General features: G+C 37.8%; 1 protein-coding gene across 1 annotated transcript in view; it reads right to left on the bottom strand.

Annotated features, from left to right (window-relative positions):
* Nucleotides 1-20,866, bottom strand: part of gdpd4a (glycerophosphodiester phosphodiesterase domain containing 4a) — a gene marked incomplete at its 5' end in the record, with an annotated part of 42,779 nt that overhangs the window by 6,586 nt on the left and 15,327 nt on the right. Inside the window, 8 exons of the mRNA XM_056478014.1 lie at nt 990-1,069; nt 2,253-2,335; nt 4,799-4,946; nt 8,976-9,133; nt 11,348-11,572; nt 13,537-13,687; nt 18,913-18,995; nt 19,790-19,935. Of these exons, the coding sequence (XP_056333989.1) occupies nt 990-1,069; nt 2,253-2,335; nt 4,799-4,946; nt 8,976-9,133; nt 11,348-11,572; nt 13,537-13,687; nt 18,913-18,995; nt 19,790-19,935 (1,074 nt within the window). The remainder of the gene's footprint in view (nt 1-989; nt 1,070-2,252; nt 2,336-4,798; nt 4,947-8,975; nt 9,134-11,347; nt 11,573-13,536; nt 13,688-18,912; nt 18,996-19,789; nt 19,936-20,866) is intronic.

A 20,866-nucleotide genomic window follows, 5' to 3' on the forward strand; every position in this document is an offset into this window, starting at 1 on the left:
CAATTACATTCATGATATCAAAAATGAGCATCTTTACTAGTTGAAAAGTATTTCTTGATATCAACAATTAAATTTGAATGGCAGCCTATGGTGACATTTAACTAGTGAAAATTCAATTCTTGATATCAAAAAACGTAATTGTTGTTATCAAAAACGTAATTGTTGTTATCAAAAACGTAATTGTTGTTATCAAAAACGTAATTGTTGTTATCAAAAATGTAATTGTTGTTATCAAAAATGTAATTGTTGTTATCAAAAATGTAATTGTTGTTATCAAAATTTAATTGTTGTTATCAAAAACGTAATTGTTGTTATCAAAAACGTAATTGTTGTTATCAAAAATGTAATTGTTGTTATCAAAAATGTAATTGTTGTTATCAACAATTCAGCTTTTGATATCAAACAATTACATTTATGATATCAACAATTACGTTTTTTGATATAAAGAATTAAATTGTTGATATCAAGAATACATATCCTGAGAATAAATAAAAGTCAAAACGGCTTGCCATACAAAGTGTATGTTCAGATGTCAGACCAATGCTAAAACAAAACATGTTACAAGAACAGAGCATTTAAAAACTAACATCTATAGCTGCATCACCCTGGATTCGAAACCATTATCTCGGTATGCTAGTCTGGAACTCTCACTGCTCCACTAAATCAACTGAAACCTCAACTCTACAACGTGGGGTTTAATACCTCAATTTGCTGAACTGTTTCTTTGCTGAAGCTACATAAAAATGACCCCTAGGTGTCACTGTAGAGATGGGTTTCGAAACGTAGCTTCGACACATTTGCTTCGACTGTTTCAGGGTTTCATGAAGCTTCGCTTTGCCCATCACTAGTAATAGAGGAGCTTGTGTAGAGATATTCTATATTCTGATCAATTACTATGATATAATATTGTGATAGTGTGCTGTTCTGAAATCAGCCTGTGATGTGGATGGCACATGCAGGACAACATGCCGAAAACCTCCTCAACTCACCTGTCCTGAACTTGCTGTAGGGCCCGTTTTCATTCACCTGTCGACTGCCGGACCAGAACGGCAGACCTCGCTCTCGCCACCTGCAGGACACAAACACACACACACATACACACGCTCAATTCGTCATTCATGAGGACAGGCTTAATGTAGAATCATGATGAGATCAATTATTTTTTTACAGAATATTGCAGTGTTGAATATCTATGATTGAACTATGCACTTAAATTCAGGCGTCATCGTACAGTGCTCAGCAGAAATACGTTCACCCCTCACAGATCTCTATTACATTTATATTTTATACATGGGGTGGCAAGGTGGCTCAGTGGTTAGCACTGTCGTCTCACACCAAGAAGGTCACTGGTTCGAGTCCTGGCTGGGTCAGTTGGCATTTCTGTGTGGAGTTTGCATTTCTTCCCCATGTTGGCGTGGGTTTCCTGTTCCGGTTTCCCCCACAGTCCAAACACATGCGCTATAGGTGAATTGAATAAACTAAATTGGCTGTAGTGTATAAGTGTGTGAATGTGAGAGTGTATGCGTGTTTCCCAGTGATGGGTTGCGACTGAAAGGGCATCTGCTCTGTAAAACATATGCTGAATAAGTTGGCGGTTCATTCCTCTGTGGCGATCCCTGATAAATAAAGGGACTAAGCCGAAGATGAATGATATTTATACATGATGCTTTCAATAATATATTTGCGCATATACATTAGATTAGACCAGGGGTCACCAATCTCGGCCCTGGAGGGCTGGTGTCCTCTGCAGGGTTTAGCTCCAACTTGCCTCAACACACCTGCCTGTGTGTTTCAAGTATACCCAGTAAGACCTTGATTAGCTTGTTCAGGTGTGTTTGATTAGGGTTGGAGCTAAAATCTGCAGGACACCGGCCCTCCAGGAACAAGTTTGGTGACCCCTGGATTAGACAGTACCAAAGACAAAACTGAGACTTGTCTAAGTTGAACTGAACTTAAGTGTAACTAAGTGTAACTGAAGATCACAGTGCAAAAATTACATCCAAATTAACATGTCGGGGGGGAAATATTACATACAATTTTCATAAACAGGAAATAAATAAATATATTTAAATTAATTTAGTTGAAATTTTGCAGTTTGCTATTTATTTGCAATAACTTAATTTAATGCAGCATCTTTCTAATCTTAAAGATGTTCGGTGAGCAAACTGATGCAACACAACTGTGTTTAAATCCCTTATAGAAGTGATATTTGCATAGTTTTTAATTATGCTGAGCTTTAAAGCTGAACTTACCAGTGGAAAACGAAAACAGCGGTGATGAAGAAAGCAGAGACGATATTGGTGAGGATCCACATCAGATTGTACTGATCTGGAGTCTGTGTGAGGGGAACAGAGACATTTACTGACCATTTTTACTGACATTTAGAAAATAATGCAAACGTTCAATTGGTTAATGTATGTACTAACATGAACTAAGAATGAACAACACTTGTACAGCATTTACTAATCATAACTGAACATTTACTAATGCATTAATGAAATCAAAATTCATGTTTGTTAACATTACTTAAAGGCACAGTAGGTGATCTGCCTGAATGCTATCTGTTAGCATAATATCTTTGAAACACAGTCCCTCCCTTGCCATCCAAAGCCACGTCTCCTGAAATCACGAACACACACCTTAAAGATGACAGAGACCCACTAGATCATGTCATTCGCCAGTGATAAAACTTTAATTCAATTCAATTCACCTTTATTTGTATAGCGCTTTTACAAATGTAGATTGTGTCAAAGCAGCTTCACTTTACTGTACTTTATAACACTACAATTCTAAACGAAAAACTGTATTATATCTAGCACGCTTTCAGTTGTGTAGCAAGCAAAACTTGTCATAATATGCAATATTTCATGCATGCAAGGATCGCTGGTCCCAATCTGTCACGCGATTTGTCCTAAAGCCACTACTGTATGCTTAGTGGTTGGCCGGCGATGTGCAGGAATTACACTTATTACTGAGCCATCCTTACATGCTGTCAGAGCGAATATTCAGAGTAGCGGTGAACAATATAGAGAGCGCGTCACAGGCTGTCATTGTTCAGAAATGATCTAATGTGAATATAAAAGCGACTTCAGCTCAGTAAAGCAGGCTAGGCAGAATAGCGCTATTTACTGATGCTTTGTTGTTAAACTAAATAAAATCTACATTATTGATGCTGTAAAAGAATCTTATAAAACTGAAAATAGTCACATCAATCTTTCACCGGGAGATTTCAGTGGCTGAACAACACTTCTGTGTATATAACCCATTCGTTAAACACAATCTACATCAGCTTTGCGTGACTAGAGGGGTTTTAAAACAGAACATTACCTGTCTAAAAGAAATACTTCAGCCATGGTGTCGTCCTTCCTCCAGCGTGAAAAACTAACTCCAATATTGATTCAGGATTTTAAAAAGTTGATTCAGCATTTGATTTTACCGCCGTCACTCTCTCTCTCGTGTGCACATGAACGCGCGTGCACACACAAACGGCAGATCTGCTTGAACGGCTGCAGATGTACAAATCTACATTTGCTGACAGACTACTTATCAGAATTATGGGAATTATCGGCCCGACAATATTTAATTGGATGAACATTTTTTAGTTTTATGCCTCACCCAGAATATACAATACATACAGTATAAATACATTTAGATCATTTACTTTAATCATTACTATTGGAATGTGAAGAGACTTTCAACCAGCACAACAAAAAACATTTCTGAAGACAATCCCCTACTGCACCTTTAATGCATTGCGAGTTAACAAACTAACAACTTTACTTCATTAACTAACATTGGGATATACTGCAGTAAATGCCTTGTTCATTGTATGTTTATGTTAGTAAATGCATGAACTAACATTATTTCACGGCTGTCTGGAATACTTGATTCTGATTGGTCGATCATGATATTCCAAGGTATGTTATTCCCAGATATAAACAGCTGAAACTAATGACACAGGCTCATTCGAGTACTTTCAATCATCCTGACTATCATCTTGGTCCATGTTTATATGCTTGTCTGTTGCTGTTTTTGATGTTGGCGCTATCTTGTGACTAAATCATTCATAATTTTTGCATTTTGTGGCAAGTAGAGGGATAAAGTACATCCAGGATGGTTGTATCCCTTCAGTCTTATACTGTCAATAATCTGCGATAACAATCGTCTGGATGTACAGTTAAAGTCAGAATCATTAGCCCTCCTGTATATTTTTTTAACCCAATTTCTGTTTAATAGAGAGACTATTTTTTTTTCAACACATTTCTAAACACATAATAGTTTTAATAACTGATTTCTTTTATCTTTGCCATGATGACAGCCCATAATATTTGACTAGATATTTTTCTGGATACTAGTATTCACCTTGAAGTGACATTAAAAGGCTTAACTAGGTTAATTAGGTTAAAGTTAGGTTTATTAGGCAAGTCATTGTATAACAGTGGTTTGTTCTGTAGACAAACAAAAACAAATATTGCTAAAGGGGGCTAATAATATTGACCTTAAAATGGCTTTTAAAAAACTAAAACCTGCTTTTATTCTAGCTGAAATAAAACAAATAAGACTTTTTCTAGAAGAAAAAATATTATCAGACATACTGTGAAATTTTCGTTGCTCTGTGAAACATAATTTGGGAAATATCCGAAAAAGAAATTTACAGGAGGGTGAATAATTTTGACTCCAACTGTACTTTATCCCCTACTTAAATAATGGACCATTATTTTGAAGTGTTAGACAAATGTGCAATGGTAACGTGTAGAGTTTATCGTCTTCTGTGATCTGTAAAGTAGTGTGGACTCACCATGAGAAACACAGGCCGCTGCAGTTTCTTCAGGACGTGCAGGGCGTTTGTAGTGACTGAATGAACGCCAGCACACCACGCTAATGAATATAACCACGGCTGACTGATCACATACAGGTTAGTGCTGATGTTCACTGATGAGTACTTTCTGAAAGCAGAAGATTGCAGTTTATGATCATTATGAAGATTCAGACTTTAATGGAACACTTCACTCCTTTACTTTTTGGAAATAGGCTCATTTCACAGCTGCAAATTAAGATGCAAATCTTATCGTCTGCGCAAAACTCAATCCAATGAGTCAAAGTGAACAAAATCATCCCTTTCTGATAAACTATCAATTATCAAAAAAAGATCAATTTAATTTGCTGCAGTAAGAGAAGCTGTGCAACTCTTTTTCTTATATATTAAATGACTGTCTCCTCAGAAGACAACGCAGACAAGAAATGAACGCAATGTGATGGCTTTTGGAAGCATGAGATGCTTTTTGGGAGAGCAGACAGACGCTCAAGACAGTTCTGAAGGTAATATTAATATAATAACACTAATACTGAAATGGTTAAGGCGTTTTAGAATGAGCGAAACAACATTTCAGATGCTTTACAATGTGCTCTCTCCACTGGTTTGTCCATTAATTCAACCCAACATGCACATTTTTGTCAACACATGATCTCGTTTCTATTGTGCATACTGAAATGTATTCGCTAAAAGAGTTTCTATAGCAAATACAGTTTTATTGGGTTTTTCTCAACATTAAAACAAGGCATTTAAACATCTGAACATCACATTGAGACAAAACAACTCCAGGACAACATATAAAACTTAAAAATAATAACAACAGTAAAAAAAATGAATAAATAAAAATTAATAAATTAAAAAATAATAAAAAAGGGTTAATATAGAGTATAATTATTTATATACAATATCAACAGTAATTCACAGTTTAACCTTGATGTTTTATTTAAGTTGTATTCTGCTGTCAGGTCTACTTGGTTGCAAAAGTGTAGAAAGGGATGCTGTTACGTCCCAGGGCGTAATTGTTTCTGTTTTGTATTTTTCTTTTCTTTTTTTCTTTCTCTGCTACACCCTAGTAGGAGCTAATGACCATCACCTGCTGCCACTTATGAACCACTCCGTGATTGGAGGACGAGAAAAGCAGTGGGCATTTAAACAGCAGTTCTCCACTAGAACAGTGTGTTTTTGTGTGTGTGTGTGTGGAGGCTTTGTTTTTGTGAGGCTTTATAAATATATATTTAGTTTGATTCTTTAAACATCATTTGTTGATTAGGAGCTTTAATTTGTTTAAGTTCTCTTGATGCTGTTGATCATCTGAAATAGCTTTTGCCTCGAACTCTTTTTGATTGTAAGTTAATTTTTGTTTTCAATACTACTTTATCCACTCTTTATTCTGTTAATTTGGGATTGGGTTAGAGGGGTGCCATTTTTCTTTTTGTAACCATTTTCTCCTGTTTAAGTAAGTAAGGGAGTGAGTATTTTTGATGTATTTTTCTTTTCTTTGATGGATTATTCAGTTCTTCCCTTTCTCTCAGTTAGAGAACGTTTGTTTGTTGTTTTGGCTTGAACCCCCTCTTGAAGCCTTTCTTTTGGATCCCTCCCTTAATCCTTTAATAAATATTGTTAATCTTTATTCAAGTTGCATTTTCTTGTTTAGTCCTTTGAGAAGTTGCTCATGTGACCTCATTGCTGACACACACAAAACTCCACTAATATTCTGTTGCGTTCCTGTGTCCCCCTAGACAGAGTTGAGGGGAACGTAACAGATGCCAAATGCTATAAAAGTCTTAACTTTGCTTTGATAATGTATGTCAGTTTTTCCAGAGCAAGATTACAGGACCTTGATTAGAAGAGGGCATTCGAGTCTCTCCATTTTAATGCAGTGACGAGTTTGACCTGCAGCAAACTAAGGTGTACTCAAACTAAGGTTAGGGTGTACTCACACTATGTACAGTTGCCTTGAACCGGGCCAAAGCACGCTTGTCCCCCCTCCCGTCTCCCCCGATGGCCCGCACACACATTGCATTCGGCCTGAGCACGCTTGCGTCATTGATGCGCTGTTCAGTTTAAGCGCTCTCGCTCAGCACAGTGGAGATTTCTTTAGTTATATCGTTTTAGTCATTTGGGATGCAGTAACACACAGTGAAATATTTAGCCGAACAGATCAGCCACCTTTGAAGCTCGTAAACAATCATAAAGTCCTCGTGCTGCAGGTATTAGGAGGTTTGCTGAAGGTGCAGCTGTGGTGCAGTGAGGGGTTTGTGTCTTTAATAATCTACGACAGTTTATGTTTATTAAACAGTAAGAATGATTAATAAATTCATATCAAGCAATCCCTTAAAAGTCACGTCTTGTCTTCAGTTTCGGGCTCAGGTGTGCTTTGTACTCACACTACAAGCATACCACGGCAAACCCCAAGTGAACCGTGCTCAGGCATACCTCTTAAAATCAGGCAGGGCCGGCCAACTGAACCGCGCCTGAGCCCGATTCAGAGTACTCATACTTCACAAAGATCCAGGAAACAGGCCTGGGCACGGTTTGGATAGCCTAGTGTGAGTAAACCGAGTGACAGAATAAACAAAGAGTCTCCTTCCAGAATTTCTGCATCTCTTTACATTCCCACATACAATGATAGAGTGTACCGCTTTCTTCTCTGCATTTTGTGCACCAGGAATATTTGAATTGAATTTATTTAGCTTTACTGGGGTATTGTATGTTCTAAAGAGCCATTTATACTGCAGTGGTCTACATCTAGTGTTGATGCTATGGGTTTGGGCAAATACACATAACTCTTCCCATTCTTCCTTTGAAATATTTTCCTGGAGATCATTTTCCCATGCAGATAGGCAAGATAGAGGATTTTCTTTTGACCCCCCAAGAAGTAAATTTTAAATGAGGAAAGGTTACCCCTGCTGTTCAAGTGCTTTAAGGTGTGATTCTCAATGGTTGACAGTGGCGGTTCTGTAAAAGTTTTCATTTGAGAGTAAACAAAGCTCCTAATCTGTAAGTATTTAAAGAAGTGATTCTGAAGGCCATAATGTTTCACCATTAATTGAAAGGACGTCATTGAACCTTCTTCATACAAGTCTTTAATTTGACTAATGCCTTTGAGCATCCAGATTTTTAATCCAATATGGTTTCTATCAGGTAAGAATACTGAATTACCCCAAATTGGAGAAAGACCCGACAATTGAATTACTTCAGCTAAAAAATGATGTGCTTCAGATATGGTATTTCTAAGGAAAGTGTTTTTAGTAAAAAAAATTAGTTTTTATTGGGGAAGACTAAAGATATGTCTGTAATGAGAGTGTTGTTTCATTATTTTCCAGATCAACCCATGCCGGGGAAGTGTTCGTATTCTTGAAATAGGACATGGCTGTACAAAGTTGGGCTGCCCAATATTAAAGTTTAATATTTGGTACTGTAAGTCCTCCCCTGTCATATGGCAGATAAAGAAGGGACAAGCATAATCTAGGTCGTTTATTATCCCATATAAACTTTGTAAATGTTTTATTATGTGTGGAAAAGAAAGAGGCTGAAAGTGGAAGTGGGATTGAGTGGAAAAGATAGAAAAACCTGGGCAGAATTGACATCATATTTATGCGTCCAATAATGGAAATGGGTAATGCATTCCACTTCTCAAGTAAGATTTTCTTTATTAATGGGTCATAATTAGTCAAGCAAATACATAGTTTATGCAAATTTTTTTATGGAATGCAGTTGTGCTCATATGTTTTTTGTGCGCATTTTAAAAATGTTTGCACTTCTTGGCATTTCCATCAAGCATGTTTTAATGCAATAATCTAAAATGTGCATTAAAAAGGTGAATGGAAACACAGCTATAAGTCATACGTGAACCGGAAGTTGCTGAGACTTTTATTTCAGTATGTTGATGTACTTCCAACCAAACTGAATATTGAGTATGAGAGTCATTCCCTCATGTAGTGTCATTTTCCATTTGAATTTATTTAGTATGACAGCGACAATCACAACCATACATTGACCTTGAAAGGAAATATGCTTTGTGCCAGGCTTCAGTCCCTGAACAGGTAAATCTGAACATTACCATTTAAAATCTACAGACTCACTCAGATACAGACTGCACACAAGCAATCATGGTTTGATTAGTGTGTACAGATTTCCCGTGGTTTGATCAGTGACGTACCGTATCTGCTCCTGGGACATGTGGCTGTAATGCAGGTTGAGTCTGACGATGTGCTCCTCCTGCAGCTCCTCTATAGAGGCGTGATCTCCAGACGTCTGCTGCAGCTCCGGGTCCAGCTCCTGCACCACACTCCTCTCATCATCCGGCAGCCACAACACCTGACACAAAACACACCACAAATCACACACTTGTTGTGATGTGATGAGTATTGCGATAACAATTTTTCTCACGATCGAACATTTCCCTAGAAAAATGCTATTTTTATTATTATTAGCTAGTAGGGTTGGGCGATGTCAACCAATTTGGCATTGTACAATGTCTAATGTTAAACATCGCGATGGACGATAGCATCGTCGTCGTAGGCAGCAGTGAATTAATTATTTATGAAAAATTAATTCATAACAAATTAATTATTTGTAGCCTACTATTTCAACTACCTGACCCGCATGGTCTTTATTTTACCCATAACCAAATCATAAATAAATAAAGAGAAGTTACACACAAATGACCACCTGACAATCACTTTTTCCACGGGAATCTGGCATGAATAGGCAGAGTGATCTGTGTTGTTATAATGGCGTCCACAAACTTGGTTGGTTAAAAAGGTGCACAACCAACTGTATCTGAGGTTTTCGCTAAAATTACCAAGTACAAGTATAAAAGCGAAAGATTGAAGCACTGTACTGACACTGACACGTGATAGATTCAAAAGACCGAAGTCGTCACATAGAGACGAGATTAATTAAATATCACGTTTAACAACTATAGTGAGACGCGATCCAGCAGTACATCCTTGATAAACTGTCTGATGTGCACTGCTCTCTGGGGTTTTGTGTACCCGCTCACTGCCTGGAGCTCAGACGTTCTGTGTTCTTCCCAATACAAACACAAAGTATAATTGTTGATGATTTGAGATTGTAAGCAGAGCGGTCTACGAACTGTGCGAGTGTTGAAGCTGGCTTCTGCTGATGAAAATGCAAATTACCCTCAGTAAACTTTTATGGACTGAATCTTTGACTCCGGCTTTTCTTCATCTCACAGACGGGTGCGTTTCCCAAACAACGACGTAACTCGCGGCTGAACTATCATAGCACGATGCATCGGTTGGAAAAAGAACGATGTAGTGACGAGTGTTCCCCAAAACCCGTAGTTTCTCTGTCGCAGATGAACCACGTTAGTTATAACGTATAACGCCCATAGTGATGCTCTAAACGGGGTGGAGTAACGACTTTTTTATAGAAGAACCCCATAATTTCTTAGTGCAAATTATATTGTTTTACACACACACATTTAAAAAAATATATTAGTTTAGCTAAAAACATGCACTCGCTTTCCATATTAATTGAAATATTTGTAAATGGAACATATAAGGCCTCTGTTTCCTTTACAAATATTATTGAGAATATTACATATTCTATTCTAAAATATAAAATCACTTACAAAAGCTAACACGTACTCTAATATCATACATAAATCATATAAATAAATAAATAATGAAGCTACTTATTTAAAAATGAAATTTAATATTTATTATTTATTAGGAAATGGAAAAAAAATCCTACTTTAATAATAATATTAATGATTATGATGATCATTATTATTATTAAGTAGGATATTGTTTATTTATTTTTTTGAAAAGTCTACTTTTACAATTTGACACATGCAAACCACTGCAGAAATGTTCTAACCACCAGGCCCATGTCATATACAGTACAGATACTGAATAAATAACCCACTATAACTTTAAAGAATTAACGTATGCTGTGTGTTTTGTTTTGACAAGCTTTGGAGATGTAGCATAAATTATGCTTTTAAATAATAGGTCACCTATAGCTTTCGTCATGAGGCTGTGTTCAAAATGACATCAATGTTTTCAAGTGCACTGCCAAGTGAGCACAATTGTAAACATGAAGATCGCTAAAACTGAACTGTAAAAATACTTTGAAAGCAAATTACACCTAGGAGAGATGACCTTAATGCTGTTTTATTTTTAATCATTCCAAGTTTAAATGTTTGAATGTTCTAAACGGATAGGGCATAGGGGGGATAAGTGGGAATAGAACACAGCCGGGAACTATGTTTCTAACTACAGCTCCAGAGGTGTAGTTGCAAGTGCACAACTTTGCGATGCAGTTTGCGAATTGGAAATCGGCAAATCAACGAACTATGTTTGTAATGACGCAACTTGCAACCTTAGTTGGCCTATGATGGTTTTGGGAAACGCACCCCTGATCATTTTTGGGTTAAAACTGTCGATCCCTTACAACATCACCAAATAAAGCAGCAGACTTCAGGGGACCTTTAAAAATGGAAATGCAAAATGCCACAAGGCCACATGACATTATGGTGCCATTTATAAACTGGTGATGCACCTGGCTGGAGTTGATGAAGGACTCGTTGTGTATGACCTCCAGTGTGCGAGTGATCCATGTGTCCCGGTATGGGTGACCTCGAGGCGGACGTCTGAGGTCAAATATCACCAGGCGCTGGTGCTGAGCGGCCAGATTCAGGAACTCTTTCAGGGTTGGCACTGTTTGATTCTGGACCTCGATCTTCTCATTTACATTAAGAGAAGAGGCCGTTCTGAAAGGATCCCTCTGAGAGAAGAAAAAGAAAGAGAGATGATTTCATTGCACTTTAAAAAGCGATTAGTCGAAAATTTTCTTTTTTTTTAAAAAAGAGTAAACCAGTTGCCTTATAATTATTAAAGTCTGCATGATGATGATTTTTTTTTTGTATTGTGACACAGTTCCTAGAGAAACTGAATATTAAATGAGAAAACAGTGGGTGTGGCTTGTTTTTTTTTTCTACTGCGAGCTGATTGGATGTAACGGAGTAGGCATTTCATTCAGAAAGATGGAGAAAAGGGTTTGGAGAGAGTTACAGACTCCTCCTCCTCACCATTTGTTTGTTGTCATAGCGACTGACAGTTGGAGGGGCGTGGTTAAGTATGTTAGCCACGTCCAATACCCCAGACAGACCTATGCTGCATCTCAATTCGCATACTATCCGACCTAAATAGTGTTTGAAAGTAGAATTAGTATGAATTGGTAGTATGTTGAAAAGAGTATGTTAAAGGTTTCCGGATGGCTTACTATTTCCGGTAGAAAGAAGCATCCATACTCCAACTGCTGATATTGCCCACAATACATTGTGCGTTGGACGTGAATTCGAATAGAACTACAAACGCGGGTGAAAAGTGTAAATAATTTAATAAAAAATGTATTTAAATATATTTAGTTAAAAAAATTAAATAATTTAAAAGTGTAAATGATTTAATACCTACAATACAATATTTCAGTCAATTTAAGACTTTTTAAGAGCTAAAATTTAGTTTTTTAAATTTAAGACATTTTAAGAGCTCTGTGATAACACAATAAATTTCCCCAAGGTTATTAATAAAGTGATCTTACCTAATTATATCATATAATCTTTAATATTGTGAATAAGTGAGTGATGTTAAAGTGCATGAGGCTGAGCATGAGCAGCGGTCTGTGTTTCAGGGTTGATCCTCCTGCAGAATGAGCCTCATTCCAGCCTCAATCCTTTAATCCCAATTGATTCCTTGTGGATTTAAGAGGGATTCTGAGGTTAATTAAGAGGCCAGGAACCCAAACATACATGGATGTGCACTGCATTATCATTTTTATTGCGGTATGAAGGGTTTTTATAAAGCATGAGGGGGTTCTGATTGTTCTTGATCTGGTTTGACTGCAAGATCCTAAAATGTTTGACTTCGTTATTTCTGTATTTTCCATTTTCATTTTTTAAGCTTTTTTAAAAATTTTTTGGGCTACTTTTAGCTATTTTAGAGCATCAACTTACACTAAAACAAACATATTTCACATGTCTTTTAAAAACCAAAAATGGTTTATTTTCACGTTTTTCAGTTAACTATAAAAATATTGTGTTGTCTATGATGAAATTGATTTGATCACGTATAATTATCCAGAGAGAATAATGAGTGGCTAAAAACTGAATAACATAGCCAGAGTTCAAATAAACATATTGATTACTATTATTATTAATAATAATAAAAAATAAGAAATATGTAATTATTATACAATTATTTTTATTTCAACATTATATTATTATATAAATTATTATATTATAGTTTTTTTATTACATTTTTTTAATATAAAAAACCTTGAAATAAATTTTAGGTGCATTTCATTATGTAATATTAATTTATATACCTAGTATTATTTGTATTAATATGTATGAACATATATTTACTCATTTTATTGGATATTTTATATGACTTTATAAATATAAACTAGATATATACATATATAGCTTTCAATTAATATTAGGTACATTTCATTATCTAATGTTAATTTAAGCACTGTGCATTTTATTATTTGTATTTATTTGCATTTTATTATTTGTATTTATTTTATTCTATTTCTAATTTATATGAATGTATAAAAATAGCTGTAGTTATGTTTTTCAAGAAGGTCACTGTAATCTGTATAGTGTATAAATGGCAGTATTATAAACCCAGCCGTCAGTATTTGTATCTGCAGACTGATGGGCAGAACAGAAGTTTCTGGATGCTCACCAGCAGAAACCAGGATCCAGCGCTGAGCATCTCCAGCTCTGCCCAGGTGAACATGGCCGCCGGAGAGTCCGTCCGATTGGGAAAGACTTCATGCACATTGGTCGTCCTCCTCAAAGTGCTGTCGTGCATCAGGAACGGGATGCCATCATAACTGCACACAGCAACATTACATTGCATTACATTTACAATATTGAGCTCATATTTTAGCAAACTCAAACTCAATGATTCTGCATGCAATGAAATTAATTCAGTTTGTTTAAGGGATTTTTAACAGCATCATATTCTGCCAAAGCAGACTGAGGATATAAAAAAAAAATAACAATATAAATGTTAGTATTTTAAAGTAGAACTGTAACTGTAGCACTCAAAGGCGGCACAATGCCACACAGCCGTCTCTCACTCTGCAGCATTGAGAGCAGATCATTCCTCTGCATACAGACGGTAAATGATTTAGGTATTTCCCTGGTACAGTCAAACCGATCAGCGTTCTTACCAGGTCTAGAAAATTTGATCACATCACCCCAATTTTATCCTCCTTACACTGGCTGCCTGTTAAGTTTCGTATTGAATTTAAAATATTGCTTCTTACATATAAAGCTTTAAATAATCTAGCTCCTGTTTATCTAACCAATCTTCTGTCTCGCTAAAATCCAACTCGCTCTTTAAGGTCTCAAAACTCAGGGCTTCTGGTAGTACCTAGAATAGCAAAGTCGAGTAAAGGAGGTCGAGCCTTCTCATTTATAGCTCCTAAACTCTGGAATAGCCTTCCTGATAACGTCCGAGGCTCAGACACACTCTCACAGTTCAAAACTAGATTAAAGACCTATCTGTTTAGTAAAGCATACACTCAGTGCACCACTTAGGGGGCTTCCACACAGGTTCTGCATCTTGTTTATATACACTATGAACAGCAGCTACGCTAATTATTTTCTTTATTCTCCATTTCCACCTGGGGATACTCTTCCCGAGGCTCTTAGACTATACAGAGTCACTGATTCGATCCAAGACCAACGACGAGATGATCCCAAGGTTTCCATATCCTGGACCAGGCCGTATCCTGAGCAGCTACTGTGGTGGTCATGGAGGAGTGGAGAACATGAGACTGATTCCTGTGACGCTCCAGAGACAGACGAGTCTTCGCTGAGGCCAGCTTCCAGCCTCCGCCACTGAGACTGCAGCTCTGCACAAGACGTTTGGCCAGCGGAGAAATTAAAATGGTCATGCCCAACTGAGTCTGGTTTCTCTCAAGGTTTTTATTCTTCACTTTCGCCAATTAGTGAAGTTTTTTTTCCCTCTCCGCTGTCGCCACTGGCTTGCATGGTTCAGGATCTGTAGAGCTGCGCATCGTTGGATTTGCTCTTCAGTATTTGGACTCTCAGTAGTGATTATTAAACCACACTGAACTGAGCTAAACTGAACTGAACTTAAACACTACAAACTGAACTACACTGTTCCTATTTACTGTGACCTTTTATGTGAAGCTGCTTTGACATAATCTACATTGTATAGCGCTATACAAATAAAGGTGAATTGAATTGAAATTAAATTAATGAACCTAAATTAAATTGGACCGTAATAATTAAAATTTCTTGCTATTGTTCACAATCACAGAGATTTTAGTGACACCAGTCTGCCAGGGATCAGAGTAGAGGCAGGTAGAATGTGCAAGAGTGAGAATTTTGAGAACATTTGTGGAAAAAGTAGAAATACAACAAACATCAAAACGTGATCCTGCTGTCTGGCTGAAACAGCTGTCAGATGATGAGCGCTATGAGCTTATTAATAGATCGAGGGCCTGTTCAAATAACCTTTCCCGGTGAAACGGCCGTCGACTTACCAACAGCAATTACTCAGTTCATATGAAAAATGATGATTAGTTTGATTGACTGTGAATTAAATTTGTTTAAATGTTTTTTAATTATTATAACTATTAAAATCTAATCACAAAAATGGCTAATTAACTGTACATCAAGATGCTCAAACTTGGTCCTGGAGGGCCAGCGTCCTGCAAAGTTTAGTTCCAACTCTAATCAGACACACATCGGCTAGTTAATCAAGCTCTGAAGCTGCGATCACACTTGACTTTTCTTCCCATAGACTTCCATTCATATGCACGCGAATGCGTCAGACCGGAAACGCAGGGTCATGCAGCAAGTTTCGCATGTCGCTGTGGTGCAAAGTTCAAGCTTGGTGAACTCTGACCTGCAAAATCGCATCACTTGACTGTGTGAGACCATCAAGGATCAAAACAGGACCTCTCTGGACAGAAATTTGAAACATAAAGCAATCGCTTGGTTTTTTTAATGTCTAATCATCTTGTTTAATCCCGCCCCTTTTCGCAGCGCCGCACGACAGAATTTCGCACACACAAAGCCCAGTGTGACCATAGCTTTAGAAATTCTGACACGCTGCGAAAAGGGGCGGGATTAAACAAGATGATTAAGCTGCGGTCACACTGGGCTTTTCCTCCCATAGACTTCCATTCTTATGCACGCAAATACGTCAGACCGGAAACGCAAGGTCATGCGTCAAGTTTCGCATGTTGCTTCAGTGCAAAGTTCAAGCTTGGTGAACTCTGACCTGCGAAATCGCATCACTTGACTGCGTGAGACCAATCGAGGATCAAAACAGCACCTCTCTGGGGAGAAATTTAAAACATGGAGCAAATCGCTGGCTTTTTTAAATGTCTAAACATCTTGTTTAATCCCGCCCCTTTTTGCAGCGCCGTACGACAGAATTTCACACACACAAAGCCCAGTGTGACCGCAGCTTTCCTAGGGCTGTTTCTCAATATACATTCTTGCGTCCTCGTGTTCTCGTGTAACGTCATCATCAACAGCCAAAGTTCATTTCCAATACTCAAGAACAGAGGACGCGTGAAACATCCCGTATGTGTTCTTGATATTGAGGACGCACCGATGCAGACTTGAGCACCGATCTCGTTCTAGAAGTCCCAGAAGTCATTGCGACTGGAGGTGGGAAGCGCAGCATTTTATTTAGATTTATCATTAAAGTTTAGAGATATCACTTATTTACCTCAGGAGTTTCCCTAAATGAAACGGTGAAAGTAAACATGACCATGGACGTCTTAATAAAAGTATAAACACATTAAGGGTGTTTATTTGCTGAAATTAGTATTAAAATCTGTTTTATTTATAGTGTGCAACGTATATTTATAATGTTTTTATGCAGAGTATATATTTTGAAAAGGGGAAAAACAATAAACCGTGTATGAATGCTATAATGTTTAAATCAATTCCCATTAAAAAACGCATAAAGGTCACGTGACCATCAGGAAGAACGCAGCATCTCATTTCTCACAGGACACGTTCTCTGTTTTCGTGGTCTCCCGAGTTCGTTCTTCCGAGGACACCAGGCGAGACCGGTCTTCACAAGAACGCAAGTCCGTTCTCTGCATTCTTGGAATTGTAAAACAGCCTAGGCTTTCTAGAAACATCTGCGCAGGTGTGTTGAGACAAGTTGAAGCTAAAATCTGCAGGACACCGGCCCTCCAGGACCGAGTTTGGACACCCCTTGTTTTTTAATTTGTGAATTTATTGCTTTTACTTTTACATTAGGAAGATAAAGGTTCCTTTAAATTTTAAATTCCTTTAAAGACTACTTTAAGTATTACTTTTAAGTATATATATACTGTATGCTAGGGCTCCATACCTGGAATCGCTTATGTCTCGCAAATCACTAAGTCCGCCCCTGATGTACTCTTACTTGAGTATGATTTTTCAGCGCTGCTAATATTACACTTGATTTTCAACCCAATGCTGAAGATAATGCTTTAGATACAGTTGAATAAACACATGACTGACAGTGTGGAGTCATTGAAGCTGCGTGATTCAGACTGTAAACAAACCACACGTTCCCTCAGCCTCATCCACACTTCCTAGGGGGCCTCTGCGGTAAAGATGAGCGCTAACAGGATTAGAGCTCCGCTAATCAGCTTAACCTGAAGCAGTGACTCATCCAGGAGCGGTTATTTATAGTGCTGTTGGCGAAAACAGGCCATTGTCCAAAAGAAATTACCTCATGAATGAGCGTCTCATTGATGCTGGGCTGATGGTGTGTTTAAAGAGACACTCCACTTTTAGCTTAGCTTAGCATAGATCACTGAATAAGATGGACTATTAACATCTTGCTCAAAAATTACCAAGAATTTTGATAATTTTCCTATATTAAGCTCTTCTGTAGCTACATTGTTGTACTAAGACAGAAGGAAAATGAATAGTAGCGTTATTAAACTGAACTGCTAATATGTTTAACACATTGCTAGCAGTGTTTTATATGATTACCAAACCTACTAATATTGCTAAAATGTTGACACAGCTAGAATGTCTGTAGTATGATTTACCACACTGCTAGCATGTTTACCCTACTGAAAAAAAAACGCTTAAACCAGCCTGGCTAGGGTGGTCAAGCTGATTTTAGCTGGTCATCTCCCAGCCTGACCAGCTAAGACCAGGCTGGAAATGGCTGGAAAAAAGCCTGGAAGTGGCCAAAACCCCTCTAAAACCAGCCTGGTCAACCAGCTAAAACCAGCCAACCAGCCTAGGCTGGTTTAAGCTGTTTTTTTCAGTAGCGTACCTCAAAGCTAAATGTCTGTAGAATGATTTACCACACTGCTAGCATTTTTACCTCAAAGCTAAATGTCTGTAGTGTGATTTACCACACTGCTAGCATGTTAAACCTCAAAGCTAGAATGCCTATATGATTTACCACACTGCTAACATATTTACCTTAAAGTTAATATGTCTGTAGTATGATTTACCACACTGCTAGCATGTTTACCTTGAAGTTAATATGTCTGTAGTATGATTTACCACACTGCTAGCATGTTTACCTTGAAGTTAATATGTCTGTAGTATGATTTACCACACTGCTAGCATGTTTACCTTAAAGTTAATATGTCTGTAGTATGATTTACCACACAGCTAGCATGTTTACCTTAAAGTTAATATGTCTGTAGTATGATTTACCACACTGCTACCATGTTTACCTCAAAGCTAGAATGTCTGCAGTATAATTTACAACATTGCCAGCATGTTGTAATTGTGTTTAGCAAGATTGTAACATGATTTACCTCACTGTTAACATGTTTAAATATTTCATAGGCTCTATTTAGGCCCTATTATTATTATTATTATTATTATTATTATTATTATTATTTGAAGCTGTTTTTGTAGTTTTAATTAATTTTAATAGCCATTATCAACATCTTAGTTGCAATGCGTTCTGGGTTAGCATTTTTGTGACGAATGCTGATATAGAAATAGGCCAAAATTAGGTCTCTTACAAGCCATAAGAGAAGCATGTTCAGACTGCCTTATCCAGCTGGAGTAAGCAGAAATGTTTTCAGCAGCTCACCTGATGGCCACATCCGTCTCCAGTCCTTCTCCTCCTGCTTCTACTGCTTTCTCAAACGACATCTGAGTGTTTTCTGGTGCAAGCTGTTTGAAAACAAATGAAAATGTCAACCAGTTTGACTCTTAACCCCTGCAATCATGCTGAAATGTTAAATGTCAAACATAAGATTCAAAAAACATTTACGGCTGAAGACAAATGTATTAGCCTCAACAGAGAGAAGACATTTTAAGCATCATAGCTTTTATTGGACAACAGTGGTTTGTTCTGTAGCCAATCTAAAAATGTATTTATTAGTATTTTTAAAAATGTTTTAAGGTGGCACGGTGGTTCAGTGGTTAGTACTGTCACCTCACAGCAAGACTGCTAGTTTGAGTCCCGGCTGAACTAGTTGGTGTTTCTGTGTGGAGTTTGCATGTTCTCCTGTGTTGACAATTAATTTGTTGTGGTTTACTGAGGTTAAAAAGTAAGTATACTGCAGTATGTATTAGTTAATAATTTTTGGTAAATAAAGGAAAAATAAAACCACTGTTGTGCTTTACTGTAGTAAAAATGTAAGTTTACTACAGTATTAGTTAATCATTTATGTGAAATACAGGAAAAATAAAACCACTGTTGTGCTTTACTGTAGTAAAAATGTAAGTTTACTGCAGTATGTATTAGTCTATTATTAATATGAACTGTTTGGAAAAGAATACAAATTTTACAGGAGGACTAATAATTTCTTCAACAGACTGAGAATGAAGCTTACTGTATGTCCAGTTCAGCTTTGAAAGTGCAGTCAGACATTGATTTTAATGGCCTGCTGACCCGTCAAGCCCACACAAATCCACATGTGCTCTTTCAATATTACAAATATCAGAGGGTAAAAATACCGCACCATGGGCGCTCCTCTGTGCCCGATAAGGGTTGGCGCCGGCCCCAGCATGCCCTCCTCTTTGATACAAGGCGAATACATGCCCAGCGGCACCAGATAGAGAGCAAAGAGAACCGCCAAATACAGGCTCAGGATCAGCACCTGCCTCACTGAAACACACAAAACACAACACATTAAAAAACTCACAATCACACTGTAGGACAGATCCAGTCAGGGGCGTAGCAACCGGGGGGGACGGGGGAGATCCGTCCCCCTCACTTTTAGAGACAGACCATTTAGAAACAGGTGATTAATAATTATATGAGCATATGATTTCATACAGCCGCCCTCCCCCACACTTTTAAAATGTCCGCTACGCCCCTGGATCCTGTCAATGCATAAATGCATGGCACCTTCAGAATATACTGTAGTTTATACTGCATGAGAAGACCTTATAGAAGTAAAAGTACTTAGGTTATATGTATAGCTTAAAGGGCACATAGTTTACCTCTTTTTTATGATTTAATATTAATATTCTGGTTCTTCTGAGTGTGTGTCACGGATTGGTCAGGCTCTCACGATCCCCACTCACGAAGATCACCATCACCTGACTTCTAATGAGCACACAGCTGCATCACATTCACGAGCACCAGATAAAAGCACAGCACTCCAGTCGCTCATTGTCCGGGCTCGTCTCGACGAAAGCGGACAACTGAGCGACCACTCAGCGTAGTCATCCTCAGCTAAAACAAACGCTTTACTTACCTGTTCTCTTTGTATTCCTCCTAGTCTTCCTGGTCCACCCGAATCGTCCTGTCTTCCAGTCCTTCCAAGTCTGTGTCATCCTCTGTCAGCTGTATCTGGTGTGTGCTGTCCATCCTCGTGTATTCCTGTTACCCAGCCACGGAGGAAAAGACCCCAACATCATTCCTGATCCTCCTGGCTATCCTTCATGTGCTCCTTGTTGTCATTTAATAAACACCCTAACGTTTCCTTACCTCTGTCTCCTGTCCGCTTCATAACAGAAGCCCGGACCAATAACGACGACAACATGAGCACCCCCGATCACTTTCAAGAGCTGGTGGACCAGTTGAAGCGGAT

Source organism: Danio aesculapii, chromosome 18, assembly GCF_903798145.1.
Source record: "Danio aesculapii chromosome 18, fDanAes4.1, whole genome shotgun sequence".
Classification (NCBI taxonomy): domain Eukaryota; kingdom Metazoa; phylum Chordata; class Actinopteri; order Cypriniformes; family Danionidae; genus Danio; species Danio aesculapii.